This window comes from Leuresthes tenuis, unplaced genomic scaffold (genome assembly GCF_036924035.1).
Source record: "Leuresthes tenuis unplaced genomic scaffold, fLeuTen1.0.hap1 SCAF_20, whole genome shotgun sequence".
Taxonomy (NCBI): Eukaryota; Metazoa; Chordata; class Actinopteri; order Atheriniformes; family Atherinopsidae; genus Leuresthes; species Leuresthes tenuis.
The window spans coordinates 6,306,661-6,325,191 of record NW_027325374.1 but is presented as its reverse complement, the minus strand read 5'-3'; the positions used below and the strand labels follow the sequence as shown (position 1 = coordinate 6,325,191).

The 18,531-nt window shown below is 41.6% G+C and overlaps 1 protein-coding gene across 3 annotated transcripts; it reads right to left on the bottom strand.

Moving 5' to 3' along the window:
- ppp1r9bb (protein phosphatase 1, regulatory subunit 9Bb) lies at positions 1-17,882 on the bottom strand. Of its 3 annotated transcripts, none has more exons than XM_072372862.1 (11): positions 17,730-17,882; positions 16,002-17,483; positions 7,256-7,388; positions 5,778-5,898; positions 5,132-5,236; positions 3,551-3,683; positions 2,375-2,527; positions 2,209-2,262; positions 1,836-2,065; positions 1,649-1,754; positions 1-1,392 (listed from the first exon to the last, which is right to left on the bottom strand). In XM_072372862.1, the coding sequence occupies exons 2-11, from the start codon at positions 17,367-17,369 to the stop codon at positions 1,342-1,344; spliced, it is 2,454 nt and encodes an 817-aa protein (XP_072228963.1). In that variant the 5' UTR covers positions 17,370-17,483; positions 17,730-17,882; the 3' UTR covers positions 1-1,341. The 3 variants fall into 3 exon arrangements, with proteins under 3 accessions (XP_072228963.1, XP_072228965.1, XP_072228964.1); XM_072372864.1 differs by having other exon boundaries at positions 1,658-1,754; positions 17,730-17,881; XM_072372863.1 differs by having other exon boundaries at positions 16,002-17,882.
- Between the last annotated feature and the right edge of the window lie 649 nt (positions 17,883-18,531).

The following is an 18,531-nucleotide window of genomic DNA, read 5'->3' as shown; positions in this document are numbered from 1 at the left end:
TCACTGTTGACCATTTATTCCACAAAACATACAATGCAAAGCGTGTGCACTGTACAAGCCTTAATATTATGAAAATAGTCATAACCATGCCGTTTTTTAAATTAAGTAATCCTAGATTTTTGTTTTCAGTCATCCAGATCTACCACTTTTTACAGGACACAGTATAACTTTGTCTATTTGATGACCTTTTGCATTGCGTTTGTCAGGTTTTTCTTTTCTTTTTTTGTCCTTGTTAGCTCATAGTTTTCACCTTGACTACATTATAAATATTGAGTAAAATTAAAATATTTAAGTCTGACCTGAACTATACAAACATACTGGTATGACAGGTGACACAAGCAGACTTATTTAAACTGTGCGTAAACTGAATCAGGTAGAAACCTGGCAGTGTTTTCTCTATGCTACACACAGCGGTGTCAAGTGCAGCTGCTGGTTTGAGACTAAAACTTGCTGCTGGTAACGGCTTCTTTAAATTCCCAGTCTGGTAACGTTTCACATATCAGTAGTCCTAACTAGTAGCAGTTACACAAGTCCTTAACATCCATTTGGAGGGGGAAAAAGATCTGTTGTCATTTGTGGCACAGCCATTGTGGAGGCTTGTTTCCGTGGTCCTTTCTCTGAAAGATGCGAGGGCTGAAACAGGAGGATTGGTCGCTTGTTTCTCAGTTGTAATGTGTAAAAAATACACTAACACTTCGGAAAGGTAGGCAGCAAGTGGTTCTCAAGGTTTTGTGACAGGGCCCTATGAAGGTTGGGTTACTGTTTGTACAATTAGGAATACACGTCACACTTGTTCCCATTTATTCCTCCGTCCCAGTGAAGCACCTTGTCGATGCCTTCTTCAGTGCAATCTCCGTCCCCTTTACCATCATCCTCCTCACGTAAAATATACAACAACCCTAAATCTGATTAGTTTATATTATGTTAAATGTTATACTCATTAAACTTTTTTACAAACCAAACTGATTGTTAAACCACACAGTATCACATCTATACAAAAAAAAGAAGAAGAACAAAAAACGTCACAAAACTAGGCAAAAGAAAGAAAGGATTTGTTTTTGGCAATTAAAAGCAACAGCTTGGTCTGTCACCAAATTACAAATTAACGGAGAAAATACTGAACTCTGAAAATTAAGTAAAAGTACATCTAGAGCTCAACAGAGTCCGTGTTTGTGGTGGTAAAAGTTCATGTTCCCATGAATGTCAACGGAAAAAAGACGATTAAAAGGGTTAAGTGGCTGAAACACAAGGCCTGAGGACACATACAGTCTGTGACGAGATACCCTGCAGTTCAATGCGAGTACAATAACACTCAGTTTTATATGAAATGGAAAAAGGCTTTTATAAAGGTTCAGATTTCAGCTCCTCCACCCTGCACTCCAGGTCAGCCACCTAGGGAAAAAAAACACAAGAAAGAAAATGAGGTTGGGACAAGCAAGGTTTTCGAATGTTGATTTCAAATTGCTGCATTAATCAGTTTCAAAGATAGTTTTGTCATTGATCCTGTCTTAGTTCTGAGGGGGTTTAACAAAGTCCGCCCAAACATTTTAGCATACGTGCAATTTTTGAGCATATTCAAGGTTTGTGGAACCTGAGAACATTGAAAAAATAAAAATAGCCCACATATAAACAAAATATTCTTCATTACCTCCCCTACCTGTTCTTGAAGTTGTCCCGACTCCTCTTTCAGAAGAGTGGCTTCCGCTCCGACTTGTGCACAACGTTGGGTTTCCTTCTTCAGGTACTCAATCTCCCTGTTAAAGAAATCAGAAATTAGTATCAAACACCATGACTTTAACTGTCTGCTTTTTTTAGGTGGAGTTAAACCTCCTTACTTTTGCTGGTACTCCTTTATCAGGCGCTTGGCTTTGCTGTATTTGCGTTCCAGCGCTTGATACTGGGCCTGCGTCTCCTTCAGGTGCTCATCAACTGCCTGGCAGAGGCTCTGAGCCTCCATCCAGTAGCCTTCCAGCTTCTCCATGCGCTCCTTGTTTTCCTGCAGGGTCTGCTCCAGCTGGGCCTTATCCATGCGCCAGCGCTGCTTGTCTTGCTCCGCATGGTGCAGCTAAAGAGACAAACTTGTTTTAAGTTACAAGATGATCTGAACAGACAAACTCCTTTCCTTCTAAAATAAGAGCAAATGCTCCTTTGCTTTATCTTCGTACAGAGTTACATTGGATGATCATTTAAAGAGTCTGAAAACCTCACCTTTCTTTTCAGCTGCTGGATCTCAGCCTGAGTCACAGCATGTTTTATTTGGAGCTTTGAGAAAGAAATAGACACTTATAAAAACCTGCAATAACGTTGCATACAGTAGAGGCAGTAATCTGTGATTACAGATGATATGTGCCACGTCAAGGGATTTATGTCTCACCTCTTTGTATTTATGGGCCAGTTTCTCTGGGTCTGTCTCCAGAGGCGACATGTCCTCGTTCTCAGCCAAATCAAATACCTCGATGGCACTGGGATATGGTGGACTGGCCTCCTCATCCTCATCCTCTTCCTCATCTGTACCATATTCACCACCCTGCAGGGATGAGGAACACATTTGTACCCATCTTATTTTAACTGAACCAACCCTAAAGAGCCAAAAATAGGACAACTGCATATCAATAGCATTTAGATAACAAAGACTGAATTAGAATTTTCCTATAATCTCTGTTATTTAGTTTTACACATGGGGCACTGGTTTCCAGGAATTATGTAATTCCTAAAAAAGAAAAAAAATAATAATGTAATATTCTTGAGTTAAATGTCTGGATAAAAACAAAAAGTCAACATGACAGTAATTCAGTGGAGTCTTTCTGCTGTGCAGTGACACCAAATGGGCACTAGATGGTACAAAACTCAAATGAGCGCACCGACATTCCCATTATACAACCCCCTGCTTTTCAAGAACTGCCCACTCTCACCCTGTCCCTGCATGGGGCAACTTGCTCTCTGTTATTACAAGCAAATCAAAGGCATTTTGAGTGAAAATGCTGCGCGTCTAAACAAAAATGGAGGAAATCAGAGCTCTGAAAAAACAAACAAAAGTCTCACGAGGGCACAAAATCCACGTCATCCTCATTTGTCCCCATTTCTGAGCTGAGCTTATTGTCTGATCATGCTGATAATACACACTGGATGCTTTTTACTGTTTATCACGGCAGTGAGATAAATTTCTAAATTCTGTAAGGGAAACTAAGGACATAACGAGGAAACTGAGGACAGCAAAAACAAGCTCTGTAATTCATTTTAAGGTAACAGTTTGTGTCCGAACAGGCAGTGAAGGTTACATTAACTTTAAAGCTGTAGAGTGGTGATTTTATTTTAGTTAAGCTTTGTGTAGGAATATGTTTCAGCTGCGCCTACTAAAGAACATTTAATCTTATTTGACATCATTTCTAAAATTCTGGGAATGTGATTAGAGGACTTTGTGCTTGAAATCGGAGGGGGAGGGGAATATGGGAGGATAGTGGATTAGTGACCATTGCAGCCTCATTTCTCCACCGTTCAGATTCATGCTAGATCTTACGCCAGTAGTCCCTTGGTAGATTTTGAGACTAACCTCTTGTTCATCCATGTATTGGTTGTATCGCTGCTCCATCATCTCCCTCTGCCAACGCTCTTGCTCCAGCGTCTGCTGGATGAGCTGGGCCACTTCGCTCTGTTCACCTGGCTTCTCTCGCCCGATCACAAACCTGTATTTATACATTCATCAGTTTGAAAAAAAGTCCATGGAGGCAGTCTGCTCTGAATATAGCCATTATCTGATAATGCTGTATGTGCATGCTAAGTAGTACATGTTGGCCTCTCTTTGTCCACATCAATGAGGAACATGAACACTGGCTTTTAAGGATTGAGAGTGTTTATCTTGTATAAGAAACAGCTTACAACCTTCCTGAGTTGTTGTAGTTAAATGTATTAATGTAATCTGATAACAGAAAATGGCTTCCTGTAATCAGCTGAACTGTGCTGGAGGAGCTACTCACTTTAACTCTTAAAATCAAACCCTCAAGTCTGCATCTCTTTTAGCTCATTGTACTGATTATTATAGAGGCTATGTTTCCTGACTGTGAGGCTCACAAATCTCTGTCAAATTAAAGCAAATAGTAAACAGGGAAAATTACATTGAGTCATGACAAAGCAGCAGACGGTTATTAAGCCAGCCACCGCCACCATTAAATTTCTGCAGCGTTAACGGGTAATTAAATGTCCACAAACACACTTCCTGTCTCGGCCTATTTGTCTGGTGTTTTTCATGAATAGGCCAGAGCTCAGTTGTCACTGCAGCACATCCATAATGTATGAGCTATCTATGGAGGTCTCTGATCTTCACAGGTCTCACAACACTAACAATTACCCCAACAGTACTGACCACTAAACCCTGAATTATGAATGAGCTTAAATTGCACAAAAGGAGCTCACAGAAACAGTCAAAGAGCAAAGCTACGAATAGCTGTCTGGCATTTTAAAATGATACTTGTGATGCCAACTTGATTTGTCACTGATAACTGTGTTTTCTGTGGCTCCCGAGTGGACCTCCCTCAGACAGTCTCAAAAAAGGAGCTCTTAAAAGCAGAAGGGTATAATCATGACCCTGTGAGACTTGCGATACAAATCTTCAGTCTGGTTAACTGAATGGGCAGGATGTGGTAGAAGTCAGTCCTGTGTGTAAGACTGGCTGAGGGTATATATCAAAAGGAAACCATCTATTTAAGGAAGAATGCTGGATGTCATATCAAGCTGTAAAATAAAGTCCTGGTGACAGTTATAGCACTTAGAAAACCACAAAACAACAAGAACACAATGACAGTACCAACATGTCGATGCTTAGCATGTAATGTGTATTTTTAATCAAAGTTTGTCAGATTTGATATGTAACTGTAAGTTTGACCTCATGAAGCTGCTAGATTAAGGTAACGTGGCGCTAGAGGTTCACCAAAGCAACATGAATTAATCTCTCAAAATTTCATGACGATGCAGTGGCTGAAATATTTCATTATGAACCAAGCGAGTGGACCGACTGGCAAACCAACGTCTCTCTTCCTGGGAAGGTTAACAGGAATCACACCGGATTATTGTGCTTCTTGATGTAAAAGCAAGTCAAGCAGTTGCAATACAACTATGACTATTCAGTGACCCTTACTTGACAGTTCCTGAGGTGTTCCTGAGCACGGAGGCAGCAAAGCTTTGGGTGACTCCCACCAAACTGGTCCCATCCACCTCCACAATCAGATCGTTCACCTGGATCCTGCAGAGACAGTTTTACAGAAATAGCGCGATTGTGGTTTTTGTTCATCCTCGTTATATCCACACAAACCAAACTCCATTTATCAAGTCCTAGATCTTGGCAGCAAGGCCCTCTATATTTGCAGTTGCCAATACTATAAATAACAACCTCAGGATATTATTTACAGAGCAAAGGTCTTTTCAGTTTAACTGACAATTTGACCCAAGATATTTGAACAGAGACTGTACAGGACAGGTATCAGATTTAGATATTGGCTCTCGTACACCAAACAGACGTAAAGAACTAGTGATGATGAAAAGTTTCCTGCTGGGCAAAGACCACATTCAGTAGCTAGTTAGGTAATACCATCTATGCCTGTGCAAGAGAACATAACTCCCCAGTGCAGAAGGGAGCTGTAGTCCAGTTACGCTATTCAACAAAGAAACCAGGAGACAAAGTAGATGTGTTTGTTTCACAACATATACACTGAAAAGAGGATCCACTCAAGACGTTTAACGACAGCCGACTGTCAGCTTGGTGTATAAAAACTTTGGGAACTAACCTTTCATCCCTGTGTGCTGCTCCTCCATCTGTGACGGTCTTGACAAAGATGCCCAGTTTCTCCAGACCCATGTCAGCTCCAGCACCCATCCCGATGATACTGATGCCCAGACCATCGCCATCTGAAAGAGAGCAGGGAGGAGCAGATCAGCTGTTACCAAACTGTTACTGTTATCCGTGTTTAACAGCTCTTTGTAAGTTTGATTGGTTAGTTGATCAAGCATGGAGTTTGGAGGCTGAAAAGCAGGTCATGTGCGTGCTAACAGTTGTGCTGATACAGACTACACAAAGCTCTTTACCACAGCCGAAACCCCATTATGATTAATCATCATGCAATCTAATATATTTATCTTTTAGAAGAAACTTCAAAGAAGATAAACTGGTTTTAAATGTCACGTAATTGCAAACAAAAGTCTTTTAAATATAAAAAAGACATGGCAGGAAATTAATGCATATTAAACTTTTTAAATGCAGAAATTAAAAAAAATATTCATTCATATTGTGTGTCCACAGCCTTGGATTAACACCATCAGGTTCGAGCTATAAACCAGAGCAAAATTCTTTCTTGTTCAATTTTGATCCACAGTTCTGCCTTAGGTTTTTAGTTTTCAATACACTAAGCTACAGTGTCCGTGAAAATTATGTGGGTCTACTGGAGAAATGCAGGAGATCTTTACAGAGAAGCCTGTGAAAATATTTCTAACGTGGCAGTAGGAGACAAACCGGGGGCTATGTAAGGATTAGGAGCGGTCTGAGCTTTTTTCTTTGTAGATTTTAAACCTGACATCAGCATTCTGTACAAGCTGTAATTGATTTATAGCTGTAATAAAAGCATGCACAAAATTCTATGTATCTCAAGGCCAAACATGATCAACCTTCATGTGGTCTTGAAATACTATTTTAGTTACTGTTTGAAAATGTGACTTGAAAGTTAGATCAGTATCAGAATAACACCTAGATTTCCTGCCTGAGGAGTAATGTGCTGAAGTAGCTTAAGTCATTTTTGCACGAGGTTTCCATCTCTCTTTAGCCTCTATTTTATAAATGCATAGTGCACACAGCAGCACCTCACTGTCACATATGGTATCCCATGTAACTCACCCTGTACACATTGCCAAAAATAGACTTCAATACATGATTAATGCACCATAATGTTAAAAGAATGTTGGCATTGTGGCTCACAAAGAAGAAATGGAAGGAAAGACAGGCGTGTATTGCACTTATGCTGCCTTGAGGAAAGCCGGACGGCTAGCAGAAGGCAGATGGAAAGGACTCCGGGCCTTTTTACATAAGTAATAACAAATTTATCCTTTTCATGAATAGAATATTTGTATTCCATTTCTTATTATACTACAAACCAGCAAGCTGGTCAGAATACCGTGAATGTTTGTATAGCCAAACCCGAGTCTACAGCTCTCACAGGAAGACTTCATGAAAAAGTGGGCTGTGAATTGTAGTTAACTTTCTAATATTCAGTACCTTTCTCCAGCTCAACAGGGAACAGGTCCAGCCTCTCCACCCTCTTCTCCAGCTCATACTCAGCTGATGCTGCCATGGGATCCACATCTTCATTACGTCTGTCGTAGTCCTCGTTGGGATAAGTGGCAAAGACCTACAGGAGGAATGAATGGCTGTATTAGACTGACAATCACACTTAAACTTTGTTGGGTAAGTCTGTATCCCAGTCAGCCACAACACTGTGACAGTGCACTCGTCTGGGATATCTTGGGTGCTGGCATTGTTGTATATGTTATTTTTATATGTAACCCCCTTTCTAACATTTTAACCCACTATGATATTGATGCAACTTAAGGGTACAGTTCCTGTGCTTGGAGGACTCCTCATGTCTGAATGGCTTAAATTACCCAGGACACATACTGGTAGTAGGGGAGCAGCAAGCCTCTGCAGTATGAGTAAAGATGAATAATATTCCTTCTCGCTCTCTTGTAATAACTGTATTTGTGAAGGTGTCCCTTTCTTCCCTTTCGCAGCTGCGGTGAGTTATTATTTTCTTGTCTCAGATCTCACATTTAGTCCAAATATAGAAACAGTAAATGAAAAAAAATGATTCCCTTCCTGTGCACCCTGGTGAACACAGATTCACTGTATGTTTCAGTGCTTCATTGAATTACATCGCCGCCAAATTAGGTGCAGAGTGACAATTTTGTTCAAATAGAAACCACAGATTGTGACATGACTGCAGGTAATCAAGTTCTCACATGTTTCAAACTATTGACTACTTCAGAAATTGTCAATTATATACACTCCATGGAAAAGATAACAAGCATCCTTCATATACAGAAAGACAGGGAAGGCAAATAGGAAAATGGGACTGTTTCTCACATGATGTTTCCAAATGCCCTAAACACAGAATGCTTTGGAATATAAGGGCATACATCATGAGTGTTTTAAATCCAGTATTTTGTTTAATTGGTGAAATATTTATCTGCTTAAGCTTACAAAAAAAAGACCACAATGCAATATGTCTTTAATGTTTAAGTTGCTCTACTCAGTTCTACTATCAACAGTACAGGGAGGGACAGACACTGAACTTAACAGACTTAAGACCTTCATGCTATACTATTACCAAACGTTGAGAGGTTGTAGAGATGTATGCACCTGAGACTCATAACTAGATTCATGGTTTGATAATAGCTGACCACCACTGTTAATGCAGACATAATGCAATTCAATTTTATTGACCATTTCAACAGAGATAGCCGCAGCATTTCCTCCAGGCCTCTGAACTGTATTATTTCACAGTAGTAATGAAAACACACAGGGGAAAATCAATCGCAGCCACTAAAGTTGCTCTCATGAAGACAGAGGCCTCTGTTTTCAAGGCTCAACTTCCCACATTCACTCTGGTCTAACAGCATGACAGTTTACATAACCTCCTCCAGCATGCTAATGGAGGCCTTCTGCAGCTGCTTCTCACAGGCCACACACACACACACACACACACACACACACACACACACACACACACACACACACACAGTAAGCTGAATCTTTAAAAGCCTCACTTTCCGTCTTCCAGGGTAATTATGTATGCAGCACCTTGCACTCTCCACTAGCTACACTAATTCAATGCTGGAACCTCTTCTCTCAGACATTCTCCGTTTTGTTTGAAGACTTTGTCTTAACTTTTCTCTTCACAAGCTTTGCTCCCTCATCTACAATACCATCACACTTCTTTTTCTTGTAGCCTCTCTTTGCTGTTCTTCCTCTAACATGTCAATAAGTAAGTTAAAAATGACCATCTTGAGGTTTTATTTATGTGCTTCAGTCATACAGTATGGGCCCCCGTTTCCCTGGCAACCCAACAGTATAGAGCCTGTCCCTTCTGACCAGCCCCTGCTTTCAAACATGTATTCCATATATTTTTATTTTCATGCATCATTATGCATACTTGACAAGCTTATGCCTCTACTTTTTAGCTTTCCTTATCCATAAGAAAAGAGTTTGGAAAGTTTGTTTCTTTAACCAAATTAGTGCTGTCCCTGTCTGTTCTTACATGAGATAAAGAATCAAAGTTTTTCAAAAATTCTAACATAAAAATCAGTAGTTGCTTTATAGTTCTGTTGACTTCAAACTATACAATTAAAATATATGTATCTGTTTATTTAATGCAAAAATGACAAGTAATTGGATTAGTTCATGGACAAGATATTAGTATTTTTGTGAAATATTGCAGGATTTTTAGCAGATGGACTTTGCCGCTGTGACACTCTCCATTTGTTTGGGGGCTACCGTTTTGAAACGGAGTGGATCTGCCTGAGAACCTGCAGACACTAAGCACACCCAACATGCCCTTTGGCTATATCCATTATGCTGAATGGATTTTAGCCATTCTAGACAGTAGCCATTCACAATGCTTTGTGCTGACACATACTACCGACTACTGACAGCGTTCATGATTTGTGAACCGATCAGACTCTGTTGATCTCATGCTGTGGGATTTACAATCTCAAACACACTGCATGGACAACCAGCTGATTTTTGGGGTAAAATGTTCGTCGAACCACATAAGTTTGACCAACTTTGTGTTAATAAATAAATAAATGAATAGATAAATAAATAAAAAATAAAATAATGAATGTTACTAAAATTGAACAGAAAGTCAAAGGAATGACAGGAAATTGCGGCAGAGTCAGTTTCCCTGGGTCCGCTACAATCATGAGAACAGCAAAATGTTGTCTCTTATTTATCAGGAGTTTCCAGAGAAAGTAGACATGCGAGTTTGAATAAAGTTCAGTTACTAACTTATGTTGAGGCCGATCAGATGAGGGATGATTGAGTTAACATGCTAATGTTAAATGTTAAATATAGAAATTCCTATAAATACTCACAGGTATGGGCCCAAGACCCCAACATAATAACTGAAACTGTCAGTACTCATGGATATGTTTTATTTGCGAGTGGCTGCAGAAAAGAAAAGGCATATCTAAAGTACAAGATTAGCAAGGTTATTAAACATGTTCAGCAGTGCTTATAGTTTAAGATCTTAGTGAGGGAGCATGAGCATAAAGTTGCTGCTTTTATAGTTCAACCTAAGCCTAACTGTAGTCCTGATACTAAAAGTTTTCTCATCTAACTCTCAACAGGTGTGCAGGTGTGAGCATAAATTCTAATATTCTGATGTCTTCTTCCACGAATAAAAATGTATTTATCCATAGTTGCAACAATTTGGGTGTTCACCTGTTGGTCGGTCAAAACAAACAATATGATAAGGTGGAAATTTGCTCTCTAAATAGACATTCAACTACGAGTTGACCAATAACAAAATTTAAAAAAAGCCCCTGAATTAATAAGATTTTAATTAGTTACAGCAATAGTACTTATGCTTGAACAGCTGTTTCATTATACTTTTAGAACTCAACTAAGCCCACTGCATGACATCGTGTGAGCAACGCTGAAGTTTAATAGCTTTTGATTTAGGTAACCTTTGTGTTTAGACGGATTACCAGAATATGGATTAAAGACACACAAAATACACTGTTTCAATCATATGTAGCAGATCATAAAACAACAACAGTGCACTCCAAGCCTGCATGCTCTCCACTTACGTGGCACTACTTCGCTCCACGAGTTTAAAAGTCAACAGGCCACAGCTGGTGGTTGGTAGCGCCCTCAATTTACGCCCACTATGCTGCAAAAGATTAAACAACAAGGAGGCTCTCCAGCATTACACGTGGCACTGAAAGTAAACGGCCATGATGAATTTCTTCCCTCCAGAAGAAGGTTTTTATTTTCTTCTTATAGATTCCACACAGGCCAGACAGTTTAATTGTGATCCTGTATGATGTAACCTCTGACCCAGCCTGACTTAAGCACAGAGGCTACTAGATGAAGCCCTCCAATGGTTAGGTGGATGCCTTTGGAAGACAAACATTGGGATTAAAGACAGTGCGATGGAGGGGGGTGGGCGGGTAAGACTGGAGAAGGACACTGTTCCAGTTGTGGCAGATAGTAGGTCAGAGAAGCTAACAGATGGCCAGGAAACTCCCTTCCTCCCTCCCTCTGCTACCAGCAGTCTGGGATGTCCTACAAAAGCTCAGTGGGCAGCTAGCTAGAGCCACTCACCAACTAACAGATTGTGTTTGTGACTATAAAGAGCACACACTTGGAACTGGAAAGAGTATTAAAAGCAGGCAGTAAGTGACAGCTACTATTTTGCAATGCAGTTGTCGTGAGAAGAAGATGGCTAAATGATAGAGCTGCTCTGTCAGCCTCTGCTCCGATACAGTGTGGTTCCATCGTGATGGCCTCTGGCTGCAACTGGGTAGCACTGGTGTTAACTAGCAAGGCTGCAAACCCCCCCCAGCCCCACTACCCACAGCTGCATGTCAACCGTTGTGTTTCTTTCCCTGTTGACTCAAAAACAGATCTAATTTTGGATTTTGCCAATAGGATGTGTGTGTGGAGGTGGTGCTGTTTTACAACACAAATAGTGTTTTCCACTCTCTCTGCACTCTGCAGCAACCAACATTCCATTATTTGCTTTTTGTGTTTTTCCCCAACTTTTTTCATATGGAAATCCACGGTTATTCTCCATTTGTACCTTAAATGCCAGATAATCAAAGTGATTAATAACCATGTTTAAGCTAAGATATGTAAAATGTCTGTTCATACTTTGCATGCCACATGTTTATCTGTACATACGCTGTAATTAGTCCACTATTATAGGGTCAGAATGTATGTTTGAAGTTGTCCAAGTTAAGCATATGTGGCACTTCTCCCCTTTAAAATGTAATAGCACAAGCATTAGTCAAACAATTGGCAGGTAACAGTTTCTAAATCCTCCAAAAACTGTGATGTCAATCCAGATTACAGACGAGCAACGAACTGACAGAAAATAAGGTTGGCCCTGGCTGCCATTATGTTGGGCCAATCTTCTCCTGCCAATAAAAATGGATATGAAAGGTTCATCATAGCTACGCCTCCATGGCATCAAAGCCCTTGTATTTTGGCAAGAGACCCTTTGGTCAGCGGTCAGGTTTGGGATAAACTCTGACCCTGGGGAGAGCACAGCAGCATTAAAACAAGGTCAGCCTCAGAGAATAAACATCACTTCATGACATGAACTGATACAACAACTATACTAGAATACTATATGACTATATGTCTTGTTAGGGTTTCTGACATACTTTTATGCTGTATTCCATAAGTATATCAATTATTTATGCTTTTCCACTGTTCATTAGGTGTAATTGTTTGTGGCACACTTTTGTACAGTTACAGACTCTCTTTCTCCCCACACTTGGATTTTTTTTGGAAATAAATTTGCCAAAAATAAACAAGACATACAATGGACATTTTTACTGATAGAATTTAGAGATATTTTCCAATAGATAATGCAACCGGTACATTGTTGTTTTGAATTATTTTGGCCCCAATTATAATTTTAATTTGCATGGGTTTCCATCCCACAATATCCATCCATTGCACAAATTATAACCTAATTGAAATAAATATAACGGGAATACGTGCACTTTTATAGCCACTGTTTTGCAATTTATAGCAGTAGTCTTATCAAGCTAACCAGTTGGAGGTTCCAATTCTCCAGAGTTGAAAAATGTCTTAAACGTCAGACTTTGACTTTAATAATTTATTCTGTTGAATTTCTAAAATCAGAGATTAAAATCAGTCTGATCCCTAAGTCAATATTCAGTGTAATTTTAAAATTCAGAACCACTAGCTTTCACCACATCATACAGTTCAGCCAATGCCTTACATATGACCGTAAGCAGCATCTGCAATTTCTCTGCCAATGTGATGCCAGGATGGACAAGACAGAGCAGCAGACATTGTGAGTGAGGTATTGCATAACATGGCCTGTCGCAGTAACCTGAGCAAGTGCATGCAGCACACAAATGCTTGCAACCCACCACTGCAGGACTGAGAAGTGGGACAGCATGACCTTGCTGATAATCTGTCTGGTCTCCCACCCCTCCTGGCTATGAGTAATGTCCTGTATGAGATGCTGCAAGCCGCGCATAGTCTAAAGTAATAGACAGTTTGAGGATACGGTGACATGTGGTGATATATTGCCCCTCCCTGGGCATTCCCTCACTAAATAATCTGTGTCGCGAACACAAACTACCAAAGGTTGCATTTAGTGTTTTCTGTATTTTGCCGTTTGTGGTAGCAACCTTTAAAACTGCAGTTCCTCCTAATGTGTTTGACATAATTAAATTCTGTCAGATTACTGAAATACAAGAACTGTTATTTTTCTGTAATTAACACAGTGTGAAAGAATTCAAAGGTGTTCTATGCTCACAGCACTGCTGTTCAGAGTTGTGTAGGCAGCAGAAACCCACAAGAAAGGGCATGCATTTGTGTGTGTGAATGTGTTTTTGATGGTGGCAGGGGGCATGAAAAGTATAAGAGCAGGTAAGGTGATGAGTGAGCAAGGTGATTCTGGTGTATGAAAAATAAATCAGATTATTTCTGGTTTGGAGGGAGCACAGTGCAAATCCAATAGAGATTATCTTCTTTTTAAATAAAAAGCTCTCCCGGCACAGTAAAATAAATAATTAAAAATCAAAACTTGCCAGAAGATTACATGCAAAACTAGAGTATTTTGTTATTGAGTGATACAGAATAAAGCCAAAAGAAACAAGCAAACAAAATAAATAAGACATGAGAGGCAGCTTCCTGTGTTCAACAAAGAGGTGGCCGTCAAAAGCGAGGCGAGTCTCTGACGATAACAATGCTGCTATTTTTACAAACAGTAGCAGCCTGGTGACAAAGAGTGAAAGGGAAAAAAACGAAGGAGCGAAAGAAAGAGTGTCAGGAGGAGCAAACACTGAGTCTAGTGTGAACTCTACCCGAAGCAGAACTGCTATTTTTTCCAGTTTGAGAAGACAGATGCAGACAGACACAGAGGAGACAGACATCAGTGAACCCGTTAAACTGCGTTCACCCCCACAAGACTTCTCTGTGGCTAAAAGCTGAATTGTTGCACAGACGGGAAATATGCACTAAAAACGGGCACTTCCTGTTTTGCGGAGAAACCCAGTGGCTGAAGAGCTGGCAGTTATACAGTGGCATGACATTTCAGCTGCATAATAAGGCCCCTCCCATTTGACCTCACACCCTCCCTTTTACTCTCATCTGCCCTTGCATCAATCTCCATAACAAAGGCCACACTGATACAGTATGAAAGGACTCAATAGGAGGTTATTCTCCAGAGGCGGCTGCAGAGTCCCAGCCATATTCAGCTTTCTATCAAAGCCGATAAGCTAGGACCTTTTATCACCCCATATATAATGGTGCCTCCTGGAATGCACCGTTGATCTCATAGGGATCAAATAATGTGTTTAGAAGTCTTCTTTTCTCGTGCAATTTCAATTTCTTTAAATTCTGTGATGCCAGTATGCACATGGCTCTGTAATGTCAGCCATGTACCAGGCAATTTGAACTTGATAACAATATCAACAACATATTGCATATCACGTGTTACCTAAATATTGTGCAGCCCTATCTATATCATTTACTTACCTTTTTCTTAGCCTTTACCTGGTGAAATACTACATTACTTCTAACTTAGTGACTATAGTCACAGCATCAATGGAATAGTTCAACATTACAGGCAGTTGTAAAGGTAGGATTTGATTATTCTACAGAAAGAATTAAATCATATTCCTCAAAATGTTAAACTATTCCTTTAAAGTGTAATGTTCCTGAGGCTGTGGCTAAAAGTCTTTGTCTAACATCAGACTTTATCATTCTCTGTTGTTTCAAATATAAAAATATGAGGCCAACAGTAACTAAACACTACTGGACAACGTGCAGCATGACAAAATAACAAAGGCCAACTCTTGACTTGAGTAGTCATGATAAGGGACAGGAGCACTTAGTCACTGAAAAGAAATGGCCTACTGCAAGAGGAAATGTGTGTGATGTATAGTGTCAGGGTCCACTTTGGCTGGCACAATCTCTGCGTGGCTCAGAGCTCGAGGCAGAGCAGAGCAGCAAGACTGAGCTGGGGAAAATCTGATGCTCCTCTCTGGATCATTACACCACTGCCAAACACAGGGAGATGATTTGAATCAACTCTTCCTCCTCCTCTTTTTCTGTCCTGTCCTATTCTCTCATCTCGCTGGTTTTCCATCCTTCTCACACACCCAAAAGCCCTCAATTTTTCACCAAGCTTCCCATACACTGAACTTTTATCTTCCACTGCAGTGTGTCCACTTCTCTAAAAACAAGGATAACTCTGCAGGCCATTTTTCTATTCCTCCCCCAGCAATTATTTACTGAATATTTACTCCTGCATTTAAGATAATGATCTACATCACAGCTTGTTTAGGGCTCATGTCAGCTGCACAGTAGGAATGTAGAACCATCCATGAGTAGCAAGCTACTGTAGAGGAAGGGTGTTAGTAGTGTGCAAAGCCCTGTGTTGAAACAGGGTAAAATCAAAATGTCAGCATCTGTCTGACAGTGAAAGAAGCTGAGTGAGTTCATTAAAAAAGCTGACAAAGGCTCTAGCTATGACTGTAGCACAGCGGATAAGCTCTAAGGTCAAATTCAACAGTCCTCTAAATAAACAAATCCCACACAGAATATCCTGTAGACATAATAACACTTTAGAAATGAGCACATAAGCCTGATTAAATATGCCCCAAGGGTTATTATGTGAAAGACAGCATCATCATATTTCATGTGCAATTATCTCTACTAAAGTGATGTGTTTTACCGCTGCATATATCCTCACCTTGATAGGCTCTGTGCTGAAGCGAATCTTCCTTGAAGGGGGCGGATCCTCTTCCATAGCCAGACCAGCAATCTCCACACAGCTGGACTCGGGCTCATAGCGGTCATCTATCTCATCTTCGTCCTCATCCTTCTGGCTTCCTTCAAAGTCTTCCCCGACCGCACTGTAGGTACTGATATCCACAGAGTCACGGCCTGACTGGTCATCTCTGAGAGTCCTGTCTTCCTCCTCTATAGCACCCTCCTCCTGCCGGATCTCACCACTCTTAGGGTAACTTTGCCTCTCACTTGAAATTCCTCCATTCTCCACAGAAATGTGAATGTCACCTTGCAGTGTTGTGCTGTTAGGCTCCTTGGCCCCAGAATGCTCTTTAGGTTTGATCTCAGCTTTGGCCTGAACACCAGCATTTGAAACAGTCTTTTCTCTGTGTTCATTTGGCTCCCCTGCATTAGTTGAAAGTTCAATAGCTGGGATGCACTGGCCAACAATCTGGCCCCCATTAATGCTTTCAGATGGGGGCATTACCCTTCCTCTGCCCTTTGGAGATGGCTCTTGGCCCCTCTGATTGTTTATCTCCTCCTCTTGGTTGCCTGATGGAAAGGCACTGACCCTCTTAGTGATTATCTTTGAGTTCAACACTCCCACCTTGGTGCTGACCCCCCGGGAAGGGAGCGGTGGTGTAGAAGAGAGGCGGTGGAGATTGTTTCGGAGCTCGGCTGCCCGCTCAAACACAGCACTGAGCTGGCTGACTGTAGGGGACACGGCGTCACTGGTGTCCAAGCTGTCCAGAGACTCTGTGCTACCATTAAAGCGGGCCACCACGTCCAACCTGCCATCCTGGAAACCAGAGGCCTTATCTGTCTTCAGCAGGACCCTGGTGGTGGCCAGCTTCTCCTGCTGCTGCTTCTCTTGCTGCTGCTCGAAGATGCGGCGGGTTTCCTGCAGCTTGGAGTAGCTGGGCGACGAGGCCCGTGGGTGCCCATTTTCCGATTTGGTGTCAAACTTGCTGACGCGCTCGGACACGGTGGATCCGAGCTTCAGCAGCGCGCTGTGGTCCACGTTCTCGTTCAGGCTGCCGGCTCTGGGGAGGGAAAGGCGCACCGACTTCTCCGCGCTCCTGCAGCAGTCCTCTCCCTCTGCATCGGCTGGGGATGTGGTCTGCATCTGCTGGAACATGTTTTTAATACGGTGCACGTTGGAGCCGTACCTGCGCCCTCGGGGACCGTCCTGCAAGTCTCCGTTCGCAGCATTGTCTTTGACTGGCTTCAGGGCCTGCATCCCCGCCTCGTACGCGTTTCTGTGCGGAGATGGGCTCCTCAGCGAGGAGCCAGAGCCGGTGCTCTTGGATGTGGATTCCGTCTTCATCATGGTCAGTCAAGCGTCGCAACGGATGCTCAACGACGGCATGTCTCCCTTTCCCAACTCCCACTGGCAAATCTGTATTATCCACCAGCAACCGATCCGAGGGAGGTGGCGCCCCGACTAGACCGGCGGAGGGTGAGAAACAAAAACAACAGATCGCATTAAAGGCCTGCTTGCATCCACTGCAATTCTCCTCCAGTGCAACAGAGAAAGTGAGCACGATGCATCTGTCATTAGCTCCCTTGCAGTTACACCAATGCAAATCTAACCTTCCTCGATAATTGCATTAGTAATTGAAAAAATTGCACAGAAAGATAGAGCAGTGATATGCGGCGGATTTACCGCAACTGACGACAGATTGCTTACGTTTAATCCCTTTTTACAGGCAGCATCATTTTGATCTCTTCATTCTGTGAGCCGCAGATTTCTGGTCCTCTCGTAGCGGCAGACTGCTGCTGCATGGAGCACGAAGCCCCTGGGTCATAGTGCCCCCCTCCGCGCGCTGTGAGTACATTTACTGTCAGCTAAAAGAGGAAAAATGCACAGAAGTCGAGCGGCTACAAATCATCACAGATCCTGATGGTCAGGGTTACATCTGACAGAAATGATCAAAAGTAAAACATTTTTGTCAAACGCCGGAAGAAAATGTGCAAGTTCCTCATGTCAACCCAATCACACAATTCAGCAGAGGTTTTACTGCTTTGCCCTCCCACACCACACCTATATCCCACCAAATAATCACATTTAAAAAGAGGTTAAGAAAAAAATCCACAGAAAAATGATGACTATTCATATTTAAAAGCTGGTAGCCCTGGGTAATCAAACTGAAGTGAGCTGTGAGATAAACAGAGCAGCATTAGGACCCAACGAAACTTCACTCACGTCAAACCTACTTGGCCAATAACACGTCCGTTATATGCAGACCACATTGTTGCTTCCTGCATTCTGCATCTGCGCTGACAGACTCTGGAAATACTGTTTCTGACAGTAGACAAAGAATTCGTAATATTTTCTAGGTTCTGAGCCTACCCACACTGTCTCGGTTTTATAGAGTTTTTTTTTTTTTTTTTGGGTGGGGGGGGGGGGGGGGGGGGCAGCTGTTTCATATGGAAAGGAGCAACATGAGAGAATTATTTGCGCGTTTATGTAAATGCCACTTCTTTTTCCA